The sequence below is a fragment of the Polyodon spathula genome, chromosome 4 (genome assembly GCF_017654505.1).
Source record: "Polyodon spathula isolate WHYD16114869_AA chromosome 4, ASM1765450v1, whole genome shotgun sequence".
Taxonomy (NCBI): Eukaryota; Metazoa; Chordata; class Actinopteri; order Acipenseriformes; family Polyodontidae; genus Polyodon; species Polyodon spathula.
In genome coordinates this window covers 84,276,337-84,300,945 of record NC_054537.1, presented here as the reverse complement: position 1 = coordinate 84,300,945, position 24,609 = coordinate 84,276,337, and the positions used below count along the sequence as shown (strand labels likewise).

The 24,609-nt window shown below is 33.2% G+C and overlaps 2 protein-coding genes across 2 annotated transcripts; one reads left to right on the top strand and one right to left on the bottom strand.

Annotated features, from left to right (window-relative positions):
- The first annotated feature begins 800 nt into the window (after positions 1-800).
- Positions 801-1,544, top strand: LOC121313992 (protein FAM237A-like). Its single transcript, XM_041246760.1, has 2 exons — positions 801-1,156; positions 1,508-1,544. Exons 1-2 carry the CDS (start codon positions 801-803, stop codon positions 1,542-1,544), a joined length of 393 nt encoding a protein of 130 aa, XP_041102694.1.
- Positions 1,545-2,287: 743 nt separating this feature from the next.
- On the bottom strand, positions 2,288-24,079 carry LOC121314995 (cilia- and flagella-associated protein 69-like). Its single transcript, XM_041248819.1, has 23 exons — positions 23,771-24,079; positions 23,277-23,339; positions 23,080-23,145; positions 22,084-22,195; positions 21,647-21,730; positions 21,394-21,492; positions 20,456-20,612; positions 20,058-20,228; positions 19,081-19,204; positions 18,422-18,470; positions 18,056-18,177; positions 16,133-16,349; positions 15,836-16,000; positions 15,462-15,577; positions 12,392-12,510; positions 11,820-11,901; positions 11,398-11,590; positions 9,806-9,943; positions 9,025-9,101; positions 8,507-8,704; positions 8,157-8,243; positions 5,172-5,273; positions 2,288-4,050 (listed from the first exon to the last, which is right to left on the bottom strand). The coding sequence occupies exons 1-23, from the start codon at positions 23,879-23,881 to the stop codon at positions 3,874-3,876; spliced, it is 2,829 nt and encodes a 942-aa protein (XP_041104753.1). The 5' UTR covers positions 23,882-24,079; the 3' UTR covers positions 2,288-3,873.
- Positions 24,080-24,609: the final 530 nt, after the last annotated feature.

Genomic DNA, 24,609 nt, shown 5'->3' with positions numbered 1-24,609 from the left:
AAAGAGTTACTAAAGCTATTTAAAAGCTTTATTTATTTATTTATTTATTTATTTGAAAAGTGCTATCCATTATACTTTTGTGGGCTTACTTAGTACCGTCCTCCACTTAAAAAACATGAGTTAGCCAATTATCACAGTCATAGCAAATAAAGCCTTGAGGATAATCTTCTGATTATTTTTATGTTACGGAATCTGTTCTGCAGAGATTAGTCAGCCTGGAAGAATGAATTATAAATTGGTAAAATCAAATTAAAAAATAGTTAATTAATTAATTTGAAGGGAGAAACTAAAACTACACCTTAGGATTGATGGCATGGGGTATGTGCAAATTACTTTATAAATGTATACCTCTAGGAGGAATTTGTTACAGATTAGGGTCATATTCATTCTCTAAAAGGTAAAATGGTATACCCTAAACCCTCAAGTGTGTTAAAAATGAAATTTTGAAATATGATAATATATATATATATATATATATATATATATATATATATATATATATAATATATGATAATATCGTCTTTTGATGTTATAACTTTAAATATGAAATCGTATGACATAATTGTAGTCGTGTGGCAGGCATATCCCCTTCAGTAGCACCAAATTATGAATCACATTCATCGTGGCCTCCTCTCTTTTGTAAACTTTCTTATGTTTTTAAGTGTCAAATGGCCTATTTTTTAAAAATGTTTTTTTACTTAATTTGGATAATTCACCCCCCAGAATTGAGAAGACCTGTATCCAGATCATCTATAATCTGTGTCCTGCTCTTTCTGTCTTTAGGGTTACCTGTCGACAATATGGAATCTCTGAGTTGCAGATGGTACCTTCAGCTTGTCTGCATGCTGATCTTTGCTGCGGCACGAGCCAAGCCAGGGTTTTTAAAAAGTAACCAAGCAGGAGGAAGCAATGACCCAGGAATCTTGGGTGAGATCGATCCACAGTGTTGGGATTCCTCATCTCTTGCCCTTGTTGAAGTGAAGAAACTCAGAGTAGCAGATTCTGTCAATGGTCTTTGGGACTTCATGATCTTCCTGAAGTTGTCTGAGTATCCGAAGCATAATGCCCTCTTCAATGACCTGGCCCAGCTCTTCTGGGATATCTATGTGGATTGTGTTCTATCACGGTCCCATGGAATTGGCAGGCGATACATTATGTCAAAGAAATACACAAAATATACACAGAATTTTACAGAAAGTATGTGTTTTGTTTTCTGTTTTCCCTTTCTTCAGTATTTACCTAACTTGTTAGGGCCCCATTTTAAATGTAGACCAGTAGTATGCACGGATTGTGTATGTCTGTCTATCTGTAACACTTTAAATGGTGAACATTTTTTTAATCTGAGAATCCTAACCTATAGAAATTTTGTATGGCATTTGGGTAAACTGTTGATGTAATACTTTTTGAACTGTTCAGTCTACTGTAGATAGATTAATGTAGTCTGCAATTATAGGACTCCTGTATGTGGGTGCACTAGTTTTATAATGAAATTCTGCTTCTCTTTAAGTTCCAACTTTCCTGACCAAAACAATATTGGCAGCTAATACTTTAAATTTAAAATCTGTATTAAAGAAAAAACGTGGCCATGAACATCACAATAATAAAACAAGGGTATACTGATTTATTACTGTATATTTATCACTAATTACACTTTCTTTAAACAATCTGGGGTCTAACCAATTGTTTTAAATGATGGAAGATCAATATACCGCTTTCAATTAAATCAAGAGGTGCATAGCTCTTACCGTATCTTGTTCTGAAATACACTCAAAGAACACATATATTTGCGGTTCACACACTGCACACAGGGGCCCTATTTCAACTAAATTTAAACAGTGGCACAGTTTAACCCACTACTTAAATTACTATTGAATAGACTTACTGTTGTGTTTATTATCTTAAAGCAAACATGTTTAGTTAATTAACTGTTCATGGTTTAAAAATCAAATTTGCTTCAGCTAATTTAAATATGGTTGATGTAAGAGACTGAGATAAACCACTTGAAAAAGATACAACATTAGCAATTGTTTAAAAGTAAACATGTTACTGGACCTAACTGCCTGTTTGTTCCTTTTCTCTTTTCAGATTTGAAAAGTTTTACTGGGAAACATATGGTCTGAATACTGAAAAAAACACATATGAAATAAATGAGTAAAAATATATTTTCTTTAAGGATGACTGTCTGCTTCATACATAGGGGACTGTAGACTAGACTCCTTACCTTTTTGTTAAAGTAGTCCTGCATACAATTAATATCAAGGAAACAGTGAATACCAGAATTAAACATATTTATTATTTAATTAGCACATCAATAATACAAAAATGCAAACTTACTATGCCCTTTGTAAGTTTGGATTTATTGAACAAAATATATATATATTTTGTATATTTTGAGGCAGACATAATTTCTCAGGAAACCTGCCAAAGTTGAAACTAGACTATTCCAGCAGTATTATTTTGCAGACAATTATACTGTAATTCGATCATTGTAATGCAATCCAACATATTTTGTATAGATGTATTTCACAATTAAAAGTAAAAATGTATATTTTGTTAATGGGGTAAGCATTTTCATCAATCAGTTTTTATGTTTTCAAAGACAGTACCATGTAAATGCTACTTTTTAATTTTATTAATAACATTCATTTTTCTATGCAAGACAAAAGCTATTTAAATTATCACACAAGTTAATAAGTGTATCTTCACATTTGCCAGGAATATTAAAAACATCTGATTAGAAACTGGAACAATTAATGTACTACTTTACAATGTGATATTACCCATTATCTATCAGATTTAGTGTTCATTCATTTGTTCTGCACATTTAATCCTGTGCAAAAGATTACTGTGGTTTACGATGGGAAATGCAGAGCAGGGCATATTAAGTAACAAGGTATGCACAGTAAATAACAGAACTATGATAAACTTGGGTAAATACATTGCATAGGTATGGGGAAAATATGGTAAACTACAAAATCACAGTGATTTATCATTGTAGTGGATATCTTCAAACTGCATATTATACAATAGCAAGGCTAACACCAAACCATCCATGCTGCATAGGAGCTTTTACAATTTGAAACATTGAAACTAGGCTAGAACTGGTTAAAGGATAATACTAGTTACATTATAAAGCAAATCTCATTATCAGAGAGGTAACAGCTAAAAAACCTGCCAATGACCTGAAAGGATCCTTGAGAATGTGTAGCGTGCAACCCTACATTACTTAAACTCATCAAGCAAGAATGATATCCCACTGCCGCAGAATAAATGTGCACCCACAAACGGCTCCAAAGACTTCTGATAGAAGAAACCAGCTGTTTTTATTAAATTAAATACTGGGAAATGGGAATTAAATTGCATTAAGTTTGTCAGTTATTTTTGTTTACCTGAACTGCGTAAACCACCAAATAACCATGGAGAGGTGTCTGATAGAATTCATGGTTATTGCTTATTAATGTATTACTATATTCAAGGATTATCTAAAGCTTACTTTCCCCAAAATGTTTATACAACGGGAAAAAGCATATTATGTGGAAAACAATATTAATATTTTTACAACTATCATTTATGCCAGCTTATTTAACAGCTGTTGAATGAATGAAAAAAGATACATCCAGAATTGACGGATAAATAACCTTGGGCTGATCACTCAGAAACAGAATCTACCCAGACGCAAAAAGCTAACACGGTTTAATATTCAGATAAAGTATAAGTGTTGAATCACAAAACTGAGTAATTTCTTCATTATTAATTGAACTAACAACAAAACAATTATACAACTAAACAAAGATTCATTATACACAAGTGTCAACTGAGACAACAAAATACAGTACTTATAAGATATACAATACTAAGAATTCTTGACAGCATTTATTTGACAGCTATCGAACCCATCTGGTATTGCTCCAACTCTTTAGATACTTTAGTTTTCTGCAGAGCCCCTCCTCTGATGGAGACCTGCTCCAGTGCAAGGTCTGTGTTTGCCAAAGGTCCTCCTGTCAGCTGGGCTGGCGTGCTGTCCACCGTCACCAGACGGCCACAGAAGTTCTAAAAGGCAAAGCAATCAAATTCACTTACAGAAATGTTCTTGGTTTTTAATTTTTTAACAACAAGCTATTGTTTGTTTCTCAAATATACTCTCAAACTAATTTCAGTGTGCAATGGTTTGTTCTATGGAAAATGTTCCCAGTACAGCAGTGGGCGCTGTACCTGATACAGCGGCTTAATCGCTCAGGTGCTGCAGAAACTATTTTTGTTTAATCATGTGTCAACTACATTTGTGAAAAATATCCTGAAGAACCAAAAGGTGATGTGTTTGTTTTGCAAACTTTACAATGAAACCTGGCTGTACACCAGATGGTGCTATTTCACATTATGTGGCACTGTATCATGTTTTAAAAAATAATTTAAGCTACGTCAAGGTCTCCACACTGGATACGATGCAACAAGAGTATGTGTCATACCATACACTGCACCACGACAAGCAAAATATTACATGTATTTCTGATACGAGACATTCACACTGCCTGCAATGTGATGCGGTGATACTGAAGAAACACAAAAGCAATGGAAAAAAATAGGAAAAAAAAATGTCAAAGTTTGCAATTCTGTCGCACGGCAGCTAGTGAACTGACCAATGAGAAACCGTATTTAACCATATGTGTGCATGTATACAAATACAGGTAACTCAGTTATTATTTGTAATATTATATTGAAAAACCCAAACCTAATTTGAAAGGTACTGTCGCAGCGAAAATACAATTTTATCGCTGGACAAATCGCATCGCACCTGGTGTGTGTAGACCTTAACTCTTTAATCTGATAAAAGAAAAAAAATACATTGATGGGAGAAAGAAATTGTGACAATTACATAAAACCTAAATGTAACATGAAAGCAACATAAAATTTAGTGTTACTTTGGCTAGAAAACTGAATTTATATTATCTTGACCAAGATTTAGACACCTCGTCTTTTACCTGCCAGGTTCGCTAACATAGATATACTGTACATTTCCAATGCTATTGGGAGTTGAAAAGTATTGGCAATTCAGCAATATGACGAATCAAAATATATTCCTACTCATCTGGTTGTAAATGCCACTTGTCAGAAAAGAAAAAAAGATTATTTTCTGCACAGGATTGTATTGAGGCACAATATGATTTACTTACTGTAGGTAGACCTGTATCCTGAATCGGGTGAAAAACTGCATCTTGCTGTCTCATCTTGGGTTTGGATGATTCTATGGCTTTCACCTGAAGACTTTTAGCATTCTAAAATTCCACGAAAAATACATGAAAAAAGTGTTTTTTTACATAGGCATCAGTGACGTAACTAGGGGGTTGGTTTTAGGGGTTTGACACCCCCCCCCCCCCCAAAATAAATAAATAAATACATTTATTATTCAATAATGTGAGAGAGAAAAAAATTCAGCCACTCGTGACACTGTAAACCCCCATCCCAACCAATGTAAGCTTTGACTGTTTGCTTCACTACCGCCTAAAAAGAATCACTTGTGATTGGGCAGAGTCCTGTCATTTTTACATATCACTCAAAAGATAAAATGGTTACTGTAGCCTTTGGAAAAGAAGGTACAATTAAATTAGTTATTTAAACACTGTGTAGTGTTATTTTCAGGTAAGCGGTAAAAAGTGGTACGTAGTGCACTGCGCTTATTCGAACATTCTTAAACAACTTCTGCTAAGAAAGCAGGGAAGCGCCCATTCAAATCTGGTACATTATGTTGTTCTCGGTCTTTTACATCTTTTTTAAATTGAATTTATCACATTTTTCCACCATTATGAAAACAGTATGCAAATACACCACTCACTTGATATATCGTGGGTGTCGGGGTCCAATACAAATCCACTATATATCGAGGGCCGTGATATAGCGAGAGACCCATAGAAAAACAAATAGGCTAACAAATACTGTACAACCACTCTCTCGTTTTATCGAGGGCGTCAGGGTCCAATATCAATCCTCTATGCAACCCAACTAATTTCATGAATCTTCCTCTCCTTTCTCAAATACCTAAACCGTTGCATTGAAAAATCCATTCCCAACACAGGAGGCTTGTTGCTAGGGAGCTGACGTCTCCGCCCTGTGACTTTTGCTAGTGCAATGCTTAAAAAACCATTTCAGTAGATATTTAATTTGCTTTATGTTATTGTGCAATGCGTGTGGATATGACAACAGTACAATATTAATGCTATGTTTTTGTTTTTGTTTTTTTTATTCTGTATATTTTAGTTTGTGATGTGCAGTACAAAATAAAACGAACAGTAATTCTAAGTGAAACTGTCTATGTATATTGCAGCTAAGGCATGCGCAGTTAGACTGTAAAAATGGGGAGCCAACTCCAGGACCACGACATATTCGAATCTGCTGTATAGCGAGGGCCGATATAACGAGGAGTGGGTGTATGTATCAAATGTGCAATACACTGAGTCTTGTACATTTTTTTTACTTCTGCAATTTTGAGGTGGACTTCTGATTTTGTCTTGTTCATCGTTAATTGTTTTTTCTTTTTAGATAAATTTATTCTTTGTTTCCAATTTCAGTTTGCAAAAAAATAATGTATAATAATTAATGGTAAATGTACCTCTGTTTGACAGTAGAACAAAACACCCATCAGATCGCAATTGATTGTACCTGTACCGAAATGTGACAGTGTACCACTTTCTGACATTGCATGTGTCAAGGTTTGGTATGCATATCACATTCTGATGATGTACCACTTTCTAATAGTTCACTGTTTACAAATCATACACAAAGTGCCTTCTCAGGCCAGAATATCACATTCAATTTTGAATTTAACGACTTTTGATGATAAAAATTAATCCACGTCTGGGAGGTTGCTAGATGTCCTCTGCTTTTGATCAACTCTGAGGACACCTGGTTTTTAGTCCTGTGCGAATCATGCTTTAAGCGGCTGTAGTAAAATCGAGACCTAAAAATACTCAACAAGTTTGCAATGAAAAACAGGAGGATGGACTTGGGGATCTAAACATCAGGTAAGATAGGTTATTCTTTCTGTTATTTATTTTGTATGTTTGATAACCATAGTAGTGGTTCTAAATGTAATTGTGAGGTGAAACATCATGGTTCTTAAAAGGGCGATTTCGAGTTCATTGCAAGTTTGGAGTGTAGTTCATTTTTACTTACAGAAATATTTTTATAAATTATTACCCATCTGTAAAAATCTCCATTCCACCCCCACACCCCCAAAACAAAATCCTGGCTATACCACTGACGGGTACGATTTACTTTTTTTTGTCTGTTCATCACCTATGTACTCTAAATTGAAGTGAGATTTATGACATGATAACTGTCTTTAGATCAAGGGAACTCAACTTTTTTGAATTACGCCCCACATTAGCAATTAGAACAAAACAAAAACACACATACCTGGTATCTTTTTTAAATGGCTCACCCTATTAACATTTTTTCTTGAACTTGACAATAATTTTCTCAAAGAAAACATTACCGGAATTCCTACAAACTTTTAAAAACACATGCTTCTCTGTCTTTACTTCTGTTTTTAATAATTAATCTGCCATTAGCCAGTACAGCACCATAGTTCGTCTGCAGTGCCAACAAAGCAACTTTGTTCATATTTGCATTTATTTTTTTTATTTACCACAATCTGATCCATTTTATGTGCAATGGCGGGAACAGTACTGTCACCTATTCTTAAACAAAAAAATGCCTGCGATTGGGTCTCCACTTTATTAAGCACAGTTTTCCATTTTATTTTTTTTATCAAAACTGTTTGTAAAATTCACAATTAGACTTGTGTACATTTTTATTTTTAAAATTGTCATTATTACTATAACTACTGTATTATTAGAACGCTCACTGCGTCCCACTAGAAAGTGGCCACAGCTTCCAAAAGTGGTGTGCCCCATTGGTTCGGAGCTGTTGCTTTAGATCAGTTATATAGTCATAACAACTATAAAGGCTTGAGAGTGAACATAACAATGTTAAATAATAGAAAACAATAGACTAAACTATATTCATAGTAAAATAATCAATACATAATAGTCCTAGTTTTTATTTCATATTAGCTTGATTTAAAAGATAAATAAATAAATACTGCTTTGGTTTTAATTTATCCCTGGGAACCACGTAGTGCTTAAATAATAAAATCTTACCTTCAATATTTCATAGTTTGATGTTCTTGCTACATACTCGTCCCATGATTTATTAGTCAGTTCGTACTGTTGGTGGTTCATCTGTATCTGTAGAAGAATAATAAAATATGAAAGTCATTTGTAGAAACCACTTATTTTATTCTCAACAAGATACCCCTTTGATTGAGGTCTGTGCACCTTAGCGGACTAAAATTAACTTTTAATAAAATATAATTTTCCTAGAATTATGAAGACCAGAACATTTTTACAACAATAATACTTAAATGTGGATAACCATAATTTTAATAAACTAAATATTCAGAGCACACAGTTAAAGCCAACTGAAATATCCCCTTGTTGTCTCTTATTACCTCTGTATATATTCTCTGTTCATCCTGGAGGTCCTGCTGTTGCTGGTTTTCTAGCATGTCAGCCTGCAGGGTAGCAACTTTCCTGCCCACATCTTCTGCAGCCTTCGCAATGCTTTCCAATGCTTCCGCATCAGGGGTGACAGGTCTAACACCTTCTTCTTCAAGCTCTCTAGAAATCTCATTCCACACCTCTCCAAGCTGTTACAAAAAAATATTTACTGTACTTAAAACATCATAGTATATTAATATTTGTCCCTTCCTTATGATATATTCTGAATTTTCTCCATTGGAAAATAATACATTTAAAATATATTAATGATTGAACAATACATTTTCACAACAATAATAATCGTTTAGAGAGATCTGAAGCATGTATACATATTGATCAGCATGGGACACGACTTTACTTGGTGTGTAAGAAATAATTCAAATTGAAATTTAATTCAATTGAGAATTATATTATGCTGGTATATGTAATCATACTTTAACTTGACACAATGACATAACATCTATATTACCTTAAAATCCAGATATCTGCTTATGATAGCAAGTGTGACATAATCTTCTGTTGATAAACCAGCCAGGTTTTCAAACCCTGAAAACAATTTTAAGTCAACAGTCGGACAAAAAATACAGTAGTTACTATGGTGCAGTGTTATCCTTAGATAAGCATAATGGGTTTGTTCAGTTAAAACAAAAACAATGCATACTTTGTTTACTCACACAATGATATGATTATTTAACTTATTAATTCAATTGTAAAACTATAGCTTACTAAGGGACAGATTTGATCATCCTACTGTATACCCACTGGGGTTAGTTACAGCTGTATTTTTGTGTCAGTTCGTAAACTTTATGTGATGCTCTCAGGGCACTGCACAGTGCTCTAGATCATGGATTTCTATTGGAGTTTACTCATGGCTATTTGGTTCTTGAGATTAAACATAGATAGGGCAAACAAGGATGTAATATGAGTGCTAATATAATGACAGTAGGGTTGATACACGCACACGTTCTGCTGAATCTGCAGTGTACCATTCTTTTCCCATGCTACATTTTTACAATACTTTAACTATGCAATATTAATCTGTAATCTGACTATGCTTTATACACTTTTATCATGGTGTACCACATTCAACTTTTATAAGGACAAAAGCATCTATACAAGAATAAAGACATAGAAATAAGTATATGGAACTGCGAGAAATTGAATACCTGTCAATCATTCGTCCTTCATTAAATTTGTTGATAATACTGAAATTGGAAATTGATTGGTTATTCTTTATTTTGAACTCTTACCCAGTTTACAAAAAACAGAATAAATCTTTGCCCTCATGTTTTCAGATACATCCATCACTGCTGCACTTGCACTGTTGGCTGGTAAAGACACCACTTTTTCCTCTTCTTGGTAAGAGCAGAGTAAAGGTTTCTTGGCATCTATGTTTTAATGGAACATGTTTAGAACAAATTACAAAGCTTTATAAAATCTACAACACACTGTAAAAGCATATGATCATGATTTTTACACCTCCAAAAAAATTTGAAAATATAATCTCATCTGCATTCACACAAGACAATTTTTTGCGACGTGGTCAGGTAGGATATTATTAACACTCCATATTGTCACAGGGTCTTATTATCATATAAAACTCCTCTTTGAACTATTCAAAAACCAGTGGCGACATCAATTACGCACTTTTGCTGCAAAACACTTAAAAACAACCTATCATTTGAAAGCTCTTATCATCTTGTGCTGGTAGCTTCCTGAAACTGCAGGCAAAATGTCTAAGCAACATGTTGTTGTCTACTGCACATCAAAGGGAAGTATAAAATGAGCAACTACTTATAGGAATAAACAAGTACATTTAATTCTGAAGATATCAAATTCATCATTTCCCTGGTAACTAAGGCTTCTAAAATAATTTCATGTTAATCATAATTTAAAATGGGTATGTTAAGTAGATTTTCTATTAAATAAAACATTTATTTTGATACACGTATCTTGTGCAGAGGGGTTTTCTGATTGATGGTACCACATATTGAGGTACGCTATTAAACCATACACTGTTTCACTAAAACAACCTCTCATTTTTTTATCAAAAAAGAATCAACAACTTATACTCAACATGATCCCAATTATAAAAATAAAAACAGAATTGTTCCTCTTTTTTTCTATTTTGTGTTGTTAAGTATGTTTTAGTCTGTATTTCAGGGAAATGGGTCTGTGAGAGACAGTTGCATGAATTTCCATTGTTTATATACAAGTTAGTCTGGGCTTGAACTTGTGCTGAAACAAATTATTTTCTATGTGTTCTTAAGATATTGTTGTCCTATATATAGTTAAAGTTACTGATAATCCGATATTGCAACAGATTATGTGGGTATGGGAGGAAATACATATACATTTGAGGATATCTTTATCTAGTTCTTCTGGCACCATTTGGGGACAACTGGAAGAAGCCACAAGCACTTAGGAATAGGTTTATTTTATATGGAAGAAGAGAGGGGTTAGATATTTGAAGATTTTTACTCAGAGCAATTATTGATCTAATTACTATAATATTTATATATTTGCTGTTATGTATGTGTTTTATTTATAATATGTGGAAAGTAATAAAAAATAATTGGCAAAAAAAGATATTACGGTCCATATAACTGAATTGACGCTTGACGCTTTATGATAGTATAGAGACTCATTTATTTATCTTAACCATGGCTGGTGTTTTGTCCCATGGATGATTTATCACATCACTAAACACAATAAATATATACTTTCTAATTGTACTATACTGTCATTTTAAATCTACACAACCTTTTGGGTGTAAACAACCATACAGGAACACTTTGTTTTTAGTTGTAGTTATGTATAGTACACAATGTAGTTTACTTGCCTACGATTCTCCCATGTTCATCTCGTCTGACTCCCAGCTCATTCTCCTCTTCCCTCCAGAGATGCACCAGGAGGACAGCTGCTGTCATGTCCTTCTTCCCCCTCCATGTGTTGATGTGTGAAATAATCTTGGGATTATCACAAAACTCAAGCAATGTCCCAAGAATCACATTGTGCATGGTTTTCGGACATGACTTCATTGAGTGAAAATAAATTAAAGGAAATAAGTAAATATAAGTTTAATATCAAATGGATAAGCAGTTCGAGATGTAGAACTCCACTACCCATCCCACCCCACATAAAGGATAATATAAGTATATTATAATGAGTGGATACACAAAGCCTATAATTGATACTTTTCACCTATATTTTACAATAATGTCCCCAACTGTACAAACTAAATAGAAAAAAAAAAATACTTACAGCAAGTAAATCCAGGAGAAGAAAAACACCCCCTTTTTCCAAAAAAAGGTCTTCAGTGGTATAACACCCAACAATACAGGACCTATAAATTACCAAATGCACTCATTTTGGTTAGTCCTGACGTTGTTTGTTGCCACAGTCTTTTTACTACAAATAATTACAATTATTTGAGAGAAATTCTAAGGCAATACATAATGTAGTTGCAGAATTCTAGTTTAGACAATTTAGCCTTTCTCTTTAATGGATCACTATAGGTAAAATGTAACCACTGTATTTAGCTACAGTTAACACAAGTCACTATTCACTGTAACATCAGCATCCAGTATACAAAGTTGACATGCAAGTAAAAAATTGTGGCATTATACATACATGTCTAGCACGTATTATACACATCACCTTTAAAAAACTATCAAATACCACTGATTCGGAAAGACCAACAAATCATTGATGGATATGAATATAAAAAGAGTACACTGTATTTCTAATCCTAAACAAGAACTGGTTATTACAAATTCATGCTGCACAGTGTGATACATCATCCAGTATCAGAGTTCTTAACACAAGAAACTTACCAGATGCAATCCACTGTTGAAAGAATGAGCTTGTTGTGGCCAAGGCCACTGTAGAACTTTGCTGGGTCCATCTTTAAAAGTGCAATTATTATTTCTACTCCACCAGAACCAAACAGTTCCTTAAATTAAAAAAAAAATGTGAATCATTCATGGGAGACCTCAATTTAGTTTGTTCTTACCTACTGTTAAAAGATGTATCCTATAATAATAGATTTGTGTTAAAATACGTATCCTGTAATAACAGATCTTTGTACTCTGTCATGGAGTGACCCTACACCTGTCTTCTCGTGTACAAGGTGCGAGCACCTTTCTTAAAGTGAAAAGTGTATGCGGCAGAGATGTCTGGCTCTTTGATAGAAACAGCTTAATTTATTTGAGGATTTCCCAGTGATGGTGGGAATGAGAATGTATATTGGGAGCCCAACTAACAAAATTTAAGTTTTTGCAGGTATCAGGCTTTTAAAGACTCATCCACACCTGTGGTGGTTTTGACAGACTCACTGACAGCAGAAACTGACCCAAGACTGTCACCGCTACTGGAAGTAGGACGATCTTTGGGATACAAACTGAACATCTGTGAAACTGCAACATGTATTGTAATGACTGTAATGTGTTTTAAAGAATATAAAACAAGTAGAAAATATTGGATAGCTGTTGTGAGCAGACTGTGAAGGAGCCTGCTGGAAGGAGTCACACTTGGCAGGCTCTTATCAGAAGATAACCTTGTTAGCGCACTCCAGTTTTATGAGAAAAGATGCCAATTTCTTTTTGTTTTTTTACTATCATTACTTTTGGATAACAAAAGGTAGGAGTTTATATTAAAATAAAATTTTTTAGAAAATGCTTACGGTAGTGTCTCATATTAATCAACACCAAAAATTGGCCAAATTAGTCTTAACACCTCCTTTAACTGGATTTTGTATGAAAAGAAAAAAATGGGTCAGACTTAGTTCAGTCAGAATAAGATTATTATTATTGAATCCAAGGCTTTTCTATAATAAGAAAACCTGACAGCCGAAGCAAGCATTTCATAAAATTGAAAAGTTGTCTCCAGTATCAGTTCTTATCAAATAAGTAGCAACTTTCTTTGGGAGGATGTTTAAGAGCCAAAACCAACTTCATGCAGTGAATTTGGAGAAGTGAATTTGGAGCGGTGAATTTTACAGTGGTGTTTCATATTAATCAAAACAATAGTCTTGGCAATAAACAGAGTGTCTGAAACCTGCTTGTGCAGGCAACTTTTAGAAATAGAGAGAAGTCAGGCATAGTCCAAGCATGGTACAAGTTAATATAAGGCTATTTAACATATTTATTATAGCTTAAATTTAAATGAAATAACTGAACTGACCACTGTATGCTTATTCAAAGGCTTGTGATAAACTGCTACATCTTTGTCCCATACTTTGTTAACAAACTTGTATATGAAAGTGAACAAATCTGAAAAGTTGATGAGATATGCTGCTCGGAGGGAATATATTGTAGACCCAGATTAATATAATCACACAGAAAGATGATGTTATATGTAAAACAACATCTCTTTTACTACACATATAAAACTTGTATTGTATTCTGTGAACTTTGGTTCACCTGACTTTTTAGAAAAAGGAGTTGGAAAAAGAGAGCTATGAAATCATGTTCCAATATTTTTTTGGCAGGAATTTATATTCAATTAGTTTTAAAAAAGGAGTTGCCCGAATCCTTCTAGAATGTATCATTAACTCAAAGATTGAACTGTCAAGGCCAAGTTTAATCAGGACTCCTGATGTATTCAAGGGAGGGAAATCCTATATAAGCCCACAGCAAGACCACACTCAATACCATTGAACTTGATCTTACAAGCTGGTGTGGTTCATGCTCTGATTGTTTCTGAAAAATTGATTGTTGTTTGATTGTATTTAGAAGTTTCTGCCTTTTGAAGACCGTTCTTATTTTCCATACATCCTACACTACACTTCCACATATTGGAAGACAAGCATATATTTGAATTTAATATCTCTTATATTGGATGCATTGCTGTAAGGTATAGAAATTGTGTATTAGTTTTAAAAGAGTGATATACAGTATTGGATGCTCTAGAATTTAGTGGTGGGTGTTTTAGCATTTTCCATGCCTGGCCTAAGGGCTAAGCATATAATTAGCCATATATGTATTACTTTATTGAAGTACTAATGCTATTAAACCTGTAAAGGCACTGGATCGCCCAGCCTGCTTATTACTTGGGATATATGGTGGTCTGCGCAACCAACCAATCCAAATTTTTAAAGCATTTAATAAACCGAAAGGGCATTACTACTACTCTGATTCATTAAAACTTCAAACTAAATGAGTCTGTGTGATTTTCTTGTTTATTAAAAAGTTGTCTGGACATATAGTACACCATGTGTATGAACAAAACCACTTACAGGAGTTTTTAACATCTCTGTCTCCCCTGGGTTTAAGAGTGTGCTCAGAGTATAATTATTCATTAACACAAGCTCAGTCAGATTTGTGTTATGTTTAATTAATTTGTGCTTCTCTTTGTAAACTGAATGTTCTTGAAACATTCTTTGGGCTACAGGCTACTATGAACTGTTTAACTGAAAGCCGTGGAAAGAACCTATTGTTCAGAACCGTACACAACATTTTAAATACAACAGTAATGTAACGTGTGTGTGTGTTTGTTTTAATGTTAAATTAAATATCTGTATTATTGAATACATAATAATATTATCAACCAGTGTAAAGCAAATTGCAATTAACCCACTTTGGGTACCCAATAGGCAGCCAATAAAATTGCACCATCTGTACAATCCATGTAAAAAAAACCCACACATTTAAGAAACATTTTGTTTCTTAATTTTGACTTGGGGAGCTTAACTAAAGCCACAGTCAGGTACCAAGTGCCTGTGTAGACCTTAATAAACAGTTTCTACTTATAGTACAACATTTTAGTTATTCCAGCTTAGCTAAAAAATATCTGTTTCTATAACCTATAACTGGTATCTTTTTTTAATGTAAATTGCTGTATACAGCCTTTCATGACTTGATTACCTTCTACTCTGAAAGATTTGAAAAGAACATCTGAACCCACCTTTCTATGAAGATCATTTTCACAAAGTGTTGATGCAATCAGTAAAATGTCAGTCTTAATTTCTAGTGAAATGGTATCTTCCTCTTGAGAGTCCCCTACTGTTTTCTTTAGGATTCCTAGTAAAATAAATGTATACAAATGAATATTATTTATGTATGTTCTGAGTAGTGGTAGATGTCCTCTATGCTACACAGCTTCACAATCCTGATATTTTACCTACTGCTGTATCTTTGTTTTAAATAATTACTATTGCCAACCATTTCCTTTAAACAAAGCATTTTTTTTATTTAGATTTTTAAAAAAGCACTAATAATGCACTTTCTATAACAATAATACAAGCATAAAATAACAATGTACACAGTTATGTTTCTTACCCAGCAACTGGTCCAATGCTCCTTGATCACAGAGATCATGGTTTACTGTCTCATCACTCAGAGACACCACAGACCTCAGGAGTCTAAGACAATAGCGCATCTGTGATTTCTTGTTCCCCCGGCCACCAGTACCATGGAAGCTATTGCCCTGACCAAAGAAGGCATCTGTTTGACATAAATGTTTTAAAATGTATTTTTATTTTTAATCTTTTCAAGCCAGAGTTTGTGTTTGTTTTCAGTTAATGGGTCATTGTTAATGGTCATTACTTAATAAGTAAGTGTAAAACATTTTTTTACCTTGACTTACACACCATTCAAGTAACAGAAGCAGACGAGTATTTCCTTGGCAGGTCATATAGTCATCAATCAACAAAGGAGCAACTGTGGCCAGTGTAGCCAATGCATGAAGCTGCAGTTCCTCATACTGGGCTGCAGACCAGTCTCGGGGTCCAGGTTTATCATTTGGTTTAACATAATGAAACAGTGACAAAAGGACTTTACCCTCATTGAACAACTGCAAAAAAAAAAAAAAAAAAAAAAAAAAACACACAGAATTATAGTAGTAGGAAGAGAAAGTTTAAATAAAAATGCAACAAAGCACATCAACAGTAAAGGTTAAATATTCACAATCTTTCAAATCCAGTAAGGTTTTAGAAGCAGAATAACTTTAACCTTTCGTCTAAAACTGTTATATGTAAATATAAATATAGTTTTAGGTCTATCATTTATTTTAGCTTGCAACACAGCCGAGTCATAAACACAAAACGTGGCAAGCACCCAGTCAGTTCTAAATCCATGTTTATTACGGTAGGAGCAACCTTCTTAGTATTTTTTTGTGCATCTTGTCCACAGGAGGCTACTTCTCCAAGACATTTATAAATTAAAATGTTCTGGTGGAAGTCATGCACAGCACTTGGTGGGAGCCAATGCAGGAAAGAGAGCAATATAACAAACTAAAGTTAAATAAAATATGTGCACCACCAACAATGTCCCTGATTAAGAGAATGATAGTTGTTTAAGTGATAACTTTAAGGCTGGTTGAGTGTGTTAGGAAATGAATTGAAACCCAAGTGGATAAATGTCAAGACCTCATTGATTGCTGTATAAATAGTACTAGAGACAATTTTACTGATTTACACACAACCAGCTCTAAAGTTATAGTGATTATGCGACAAGTGCTTGTAAAATACCTGTAAAAAATTTTTAATGTAATTTGCATTAGCACCATTCCACAGTATAATCTTCTGGATGTAAAAAGCTTTGGGTTTAAATTTTAAAAAAGGTACAGGTGACCAGTGAAATCAAACTGAAACAAAGTGTATTTCAACAAAATTTTGTCATTTTGGAAAGGTATTATCTAAAATAAAGTCAGTAAGTTAGCTGTGTAATCCTTTATTGCAGCATAATGTATGATTTTGTTCTATGTATCTGTCACAAAGACGGCCAAGTGGGCGGCGTTAGAACCAGGAAAAGGAATGAAATACACAAAACACAGGACGGATGAAATGAAATGATGAAGACTCCTGTTGGCGCCGGTTTATTACAAAATAAAAGGTTTAAACAAACACGAAAACACAGGACCCGGCACTCTACGCCAAAATAAATAGACAAACAAAAAAACAGACTAAACTTAACAAAACGGTGCACGGACAGACACTGACAAACACGGTGAGCAGATACTTTGTTATTATTATTATTATTACTACTTTACTTATTTCCTCCGTCTCCAATCCCGTTCTCCGCTCACCGAACACCCAACCCCAGTATGTGACAACGTGCATCTATATATACTATTGTGCTGGGATTCAATTACCTATTAATTATTCACTTGAATCCCAGCACGTGAATTAATAAAGTGCAATTCCCCGTGCTCACATATTACTACATTTTACTTGCACGTGAAGTGCTGTGCAATCCTCGTGCCTAAATACACATATACATTTTTAAAAACTCGTGTTACACAGACCCGTTTATATCCCATGTACCAATGTCTATACACCAACATTTAAACACACCACACGCAACACATAACAGATAATATACACAGGGGCGGGCACTTTGTTACAGTATCAAAAAAGTGGGGCCAGTTCCACTGTGGTGTAATCCTGAATATAATGACGAAAAAAACATATAAAAACTATTATTAGCCATTAGTACAGATTTTCCTGTCTGTACAGTAATAAAGACAAGAACTGTATAATAATTTCTGTTACCACTTACCTGTATAGCAGACAGATCCTTGGACATGACAACAATTAGGTTAAACAGCAGCTTCTTCATCTCAAAGTCTTCATTTTTAAAGGAAAGTTTCAGGCTGCGGACCAGTGGGTTGTGGCTTTTAACTAGCATAAAATATACAGTAATTGATTAAAAATAATCTTTAAAGTTGCATAATGGCAACTTATGATTTGTAATTAATATGATTGTGCTACAGCTTACTGAAATATGAAAACACTCCAGAGTATTTTGTTATCAGTGCTCACTCATACGCCACATGAAATAATCCATCACTATTACTAAACATAAAAGTCAGTAATTCACATTCAGAATAATCATTATAGTTACATATTTTATACATATATTTACCTTCAGGGAATGTTGCAAACAAGATGAGCTGTTTTGCAAATCCACTTTCCTGGCATCAAAAAAAAAAAAAAAAAATCTGTTTCATTAGAAAAGAAATTAGCAACACCATGCAATAGAAATTGCCATCTCATTTGTATACTGTAAATGCATGAATCATTAAATATGTTTTTAATCAAATGCATTTGAATTTTAATCTTTTTAAATTATACCAGAACAGAAAGACAAATGCTACAGAACAGCATACAGTGTTAACCAGAAATGCACTACTTTACCCTTGCTGTATTTGTTGTTCAAAAAAATCCTATTTTTTTTTTTTATATATATTTTATTCACACATGATGGGTTCTAAATAGAATGCAACAATTCATTACGTGCTTTCCTTGTCCATCGCTAGTATATAGATCATGTACGATGCTCATTTCCTGTTCCCACAATATGCCAGCATTGCTGCAGGACGTAGAATTATTTGGGCGCACTGAAATGTTCTTTCTCCTGGTGAACGTTTGTGACTTGAAGTTCAGAAATGTGTTCCTTGTGTGACTTATTGTTTAAAAATATACTGCTATGAAGAACAGGATACAGCAGAGGTAAAATAATATGATTCTTGTAAACACTGCAGTGTGTTCTTTAACACACCATTCATTTCTCAATTAACTTACAATCATTGGTGCTTTGGGGTTTTCAGCAATTACTGTTGCTATCACAAGCAGGTCATTTCTAAGTTGTAGGTCATAATGCCGGAAGCCATTTAAAAGCTGTTTGAGAAATACCTCTTTCAAAGCACTAAAAGAGAGAAAAATGTAAGTTGTCAGAAGTCGGAGTCAGTCCCCATGACCTAAATAAAATGCATATACAATATAATATCATAATGTCCTAGTTTATTAAAACCAGAGAGGTAATTCTGAAGATATAGTTTTCAAGTACCAAACAAATATCAGTACTATAAAAATGCAAGGTTTATTCTCAGTATGTGGTATAACTATCATTGCAACCTTCATAGTGCTAAGGTATGCCTACACAACATTCATCAAAATTAAAAGAATGGTTCTCAAGTACGGCAATATGAAAAAAAAAAAAAAAAAAAAAAAAAAACACTGCTGTAAAATAAGTCATCGAAATAGTCAAGGATATCAGATTGTTATCATTACAATGGAAATAGTCAAGGATATCAGATTGTTATCATTACAATGTATCCATCAAAAACAGCTCATACACCATAATCAATTTCTTTCTTTCTTTAAAGTCAAATAAGCCAAGGACTTTAGCATACTGTACCTCCCAGCTTTATATCCCTAGTAAGTTAATGGCACCCTCTAGTGGTTAAAAAAATAAACTCTGATTTAGCATATCTTAAATTTGAATATTATCTTCTAGATTAAGTTTTACCAGCTACAGTCTGGTTTGTATCTGACTGGTCCCTTCAAGGATGTCTGGATGTAGCCATTTTTTTCAGAAATGTGTTTTAACCAAGCACCAGGATCTTTTCTGGTGCTCTGTATTGGTAGTAAATAACAATATTTGGGGTATCTCTGCACTAGAATTGATTGTTCAGTGAAATCTTGAAGGAATATTAAAATAATATGTGTTCTAGACACTGTAAACAAAATTCAATAAAGTTACTTTAAAAAATACATACTTAATGCAGTCAAGATTGCAAAGCTGGGAAGTTACTTCTTCTTTGCAACCTTTTTCCAGTAAGTTCCACAATATTTCAGAAGAAAGAAACAGAAGTTCTCCTGAAGGATCATGATCATTCAGTCGAGAACAAAGCTTACTTGCAGCTTCTACTTTCAGCATTAAGCTGCAGCTGATCTCTGAAAAACAAAAACAAAATATTTATTCAAAATTCCTACAGGACAAAAACAAAAAATATCTAAAATACCAGTAAACAATTCTATATGAAAAGTACTGTACATACAGATCATTACATTTCAATGTTTGCCAGAATCAAACTTGGACGACATGTGAAAACCTAACTGGGTTAGAAATAATACAAGAATAATTAATTTGAAATCAGACTACGATAAAGATTACCAACCAGAAGAGCCAGAAAGCATCTGCAATGCCTGAAGTACTCTGAGTTTCACCTCAAACTGATTTTCCAGCAAGGCCAGAGACAACACCAGGGTCTCTGCCAAACCGCTCTGCTCAGCCATGTGTACCTTATAACTTGGACTGGTAGGAAGGAAACCTTCAAAAATAAACACAACAAAATTGACAACATACTGTACACAAATAAGCTTAAAATACACGTTTTTTTTTTTTTTTTTTTTTTTATTTTCAACCTAACATAACATTGTAAAGAAAGCAACAAAGAAAATACAAAAGATGAAACAGTGGACAGGAAAAAAAGAAAAGTATATGCTGTAACACATGTAGTGAGAGACATATTATAAATCAAATTACATAAATCACAGTGAGTCACACATGAGCAGCACTAAAGCCATGTTTCTGTTTACAGTAGGTGGTTTATTTGCTTAAGATTTTTATCAATCCTACCCTGTATTAACTATATTAATTTATACAGCATAGGTGACACTTTACAGTAGGAATGTCTGCTTTCAGCTAATCAGAAATTTATAACATGCAATTATGAAATGATGAAGAAAACATAAAAATAATGTATTAATATAATGTAACTAGAGTAAAAGTACAGTGAACATTTTTTGTGTTACTGATTTTATTGCTATCATGTTTTATGTAATTTTTATCTTTTTTTTAATGTAATTTAGATTTCTTGTAATTGTCAAGAAATCTTGATTTTAACACTGATAAGGGTTAAAGATGTCCCCTATCAATGATATTTATGGAAGGTTGCATTTATTTAATATTGTTTATACAGATTAGTCACAGGTACAACAATGCAACATCAAGTACCTGTTGATCATATGAAGACAATTGCCATAGGTGTAAAATATACTCTTGATTATCACTCAATAAGCAAAGATGGTATGCAGGTTGGTGTTGTTTACCTTCAACATGCTGTTTCGAAGTCTTTGGCTTATAAAAACTAATAATGGAATTACAGATCTGGATTCTCACTTGGTTACTTGGCACTCTCATTAAGAAACCTGCAAAAAGATAACATTTTATTATGTACCTGTTTTGCTTTTCTTTGCTTACCCCAAATGTTTACCCAATACAATAAACGTTTTCTTTTATTCTGTCAAATAAAATTTTTTTTTTTAATATATAAAGAGCCTGTCATAATGATTTAAATCATACCCATTTGTGAAATTGATTCGGTCACAATTTGGACAAAGTTAGTCTCCTCTCCTGGAAAGGAAATCTTTACCTTTAGAAATTTTATAAAATTCATAAAATATTTTAAGTTGTCAAAGTTTCATATATATATATATCTATATATATATATATATATATATATATATGTATATATATATATATAGATATTTATAAAGTACAAGTTAACACGTGGATTTTCGTACTAATAAAACATTATTAAGACGTACATATGTATAGTATTTAAAATGTATATATATATATATATATATTATTATATATATGTATATATATAATATATATATATTATATATATATATATAATGGACATTACATGGATTTTTTTTCAATTACTTTTGCATGCTCCCAGTGCCCCACGTGGACAAATTGAATATTGATATAAGGAACTGGCATGGCTACTTACCCACACAATTTAAGTAATTCACAAAGAGGGAAAATGTAGTCAGGGTGCTCCTTGACTTTTTCTGCACAGAGATTCAGAATTTTAAAGAATTCTACCAAATCTTTAAGAGGCTTTGAAAATATGTTAAGGGAAATAATACTTAAGTTGAGCAGCTGTATGATTAAATATGTATCCAAAATATAACATCTTTATTTATATATGTATCCGAAATATAACATAGTTTATTTACCATAAACTGTAATTACAGTTTATAGCTAAAACACTTACCTTACATCAAACCGTTTCTTACCTGTTTGTTCGAACTAAATAACCCTAAAGTTGACCCCACTTTAAATGATTTTTAGTTCCCAGAAACATACTCACAATTATGAAGAAAAAGCACTAAAAATGTAAACAATGTTATTTTTCATATAACACTTCATTGGAACAAAATCATTGGAAACTAAAATTATTTTGAACCTTATACTTGTTATTTCTTATAAGAAAGTATTCTCCTTGACATTCTGTATAGAAACATATAATGTCAACCAGGTTATTCAAAAATAAGAAGCACTTTATCATTAATGCATCCCCACTGAATCAACGTAACTCTGAATGAAGCAAACAAAAGATCTTAATCAAGTGGGTCACCAAATTCACTAGTGGCATATATTTTCCCCAGTCATATGATTTGTCACTTCATAATTATAAAGGTGGTGGATAATTTTCCATGGTTTTCTTCAATCTATTTTATGTTGTCAAAAACATGGAACCAGATGGCATATTCCTTCATACTTTATCACCTTATACACACCAATCTTCTGACATTTTGCTAAAGTTTAAATCAGTTATTTATATATGTTTTATTATTAGTTGTAGTGGTAGTAGTAGTAGCACTAGTGGAAGTAGGTATAACATAGCCATACTGTACATCTAAATCTAAATCTCTTCATTAAAAATACTCAGAAAGGAGGTAAAGCTGCTCTCATATAAAAATATTTTCTTTAAAGGATACAATGCCATTTTGATACCTTTTTACTACTTTCTTGAGCACATTAAGATGTCTTTCCTTCAAATTGCACTAAAAAAAAGGAATTTAATACAACGTAAACTGTCTGTGTACAAAATGATTATATTTGTGTTTTTCACATTTGCAATATTTTCCTTTTTAACTCTTATCTTGGGATACCACATATGCACATTTATACTTACAGAGCAAGGATCTTCTATTAGCCTTGTCACATAGCTGAGGTCCAAAGCTTTAAGAGGAACCCCCTGTTTTAAATGAAAGTACAATCAGTTTTGAATCACATACCTAAATTTTGTTTTTGTCATGTCAGGCTTTCATGTAGTATTGCAGTACTTTGAGAAGTTTTCACATGCAAAAAGATAGGGAGGTACAAACAACAAAACTACCTGTTCAAGTCAATTTGTATGAAATAATCAACACAGTAATAGGCCACTTGGAAATATTAACCATTTGTTATCTATAGGAAAATGTAACCGTACCTTAAAATAACAGGATGCAAAATAAGCACTTTATTTATTATACAAACACATTCACACTACCTTTATATTGAGATGTTATATCTAGGAGACAGAATTCACAAACTACTCATAACAGCTACAAAGACAAAGGCGATAATAATAATAATAATAATAATAATAATAATAATAATAATAATAATAATAATAATAGCACTTACTTCACGTATTCCTAAATCACTGTCCGTGATGATGTGTTTTATGACTGGAGCAACTTGCTTTCTACTTTCCACTTTAGTTCCAGCGATGAAGGAGGCACCAGTATGTAACATCGTGTCACCAGCAAAGACCACTCAAACGCAAAGTAAACTGATCTATTCTAATGTAAGCCAAAACTTTTGCCAGTGGAACAGATACAATCAGTTAGACATACATCTCCTCTTATGTTAAGCAGGCGTTAAAAACCGGTGGACAAAATCAGCAGTATTTGCTAATTGACAGCGTAAAACTTAAATTTGAGAGCGTTTTGCTTTTCCTTTCTTTGTTGCCAAAACAAGCGGCTTGACGTTGCTATGGAGAGAAGGCTCCTGGGATACCTTATTACGTACGATGGCTCACAGCCAAGGATACTAAAAAGGAGGATAGGGCCATGATATCATTAAATAGCGGGGCTAAACTGGCCAGAGGTGTTAAAAAATCTGCTTATTCCTTCAGTATTTTATTAGTTTATTGTCACAGTCATTATATTCATTAAATAAATCAGAATTGAAATATTCACTCTTCGGAGGAGCATGAACAATTAAACACATGACAACCATTTATTTTATTATTATTTTTAAAGCTTTTGAAACATTTCAAAACAAAGAACAATGTATGCCTCACACCCAAATATTTTACATATACAGAAACATTGTACAGAACTCCAAACTTAGTTCAAGTGTTATAATTTTATTGTTTTTTACATAAAGGTATTTAAAAAACAAACAAAAAAAAAACAGACGTTTCAGTACAGTGATACTTTGTAACAACTGTAAATCTCCCAGGATAAGGGCGTCTGCTA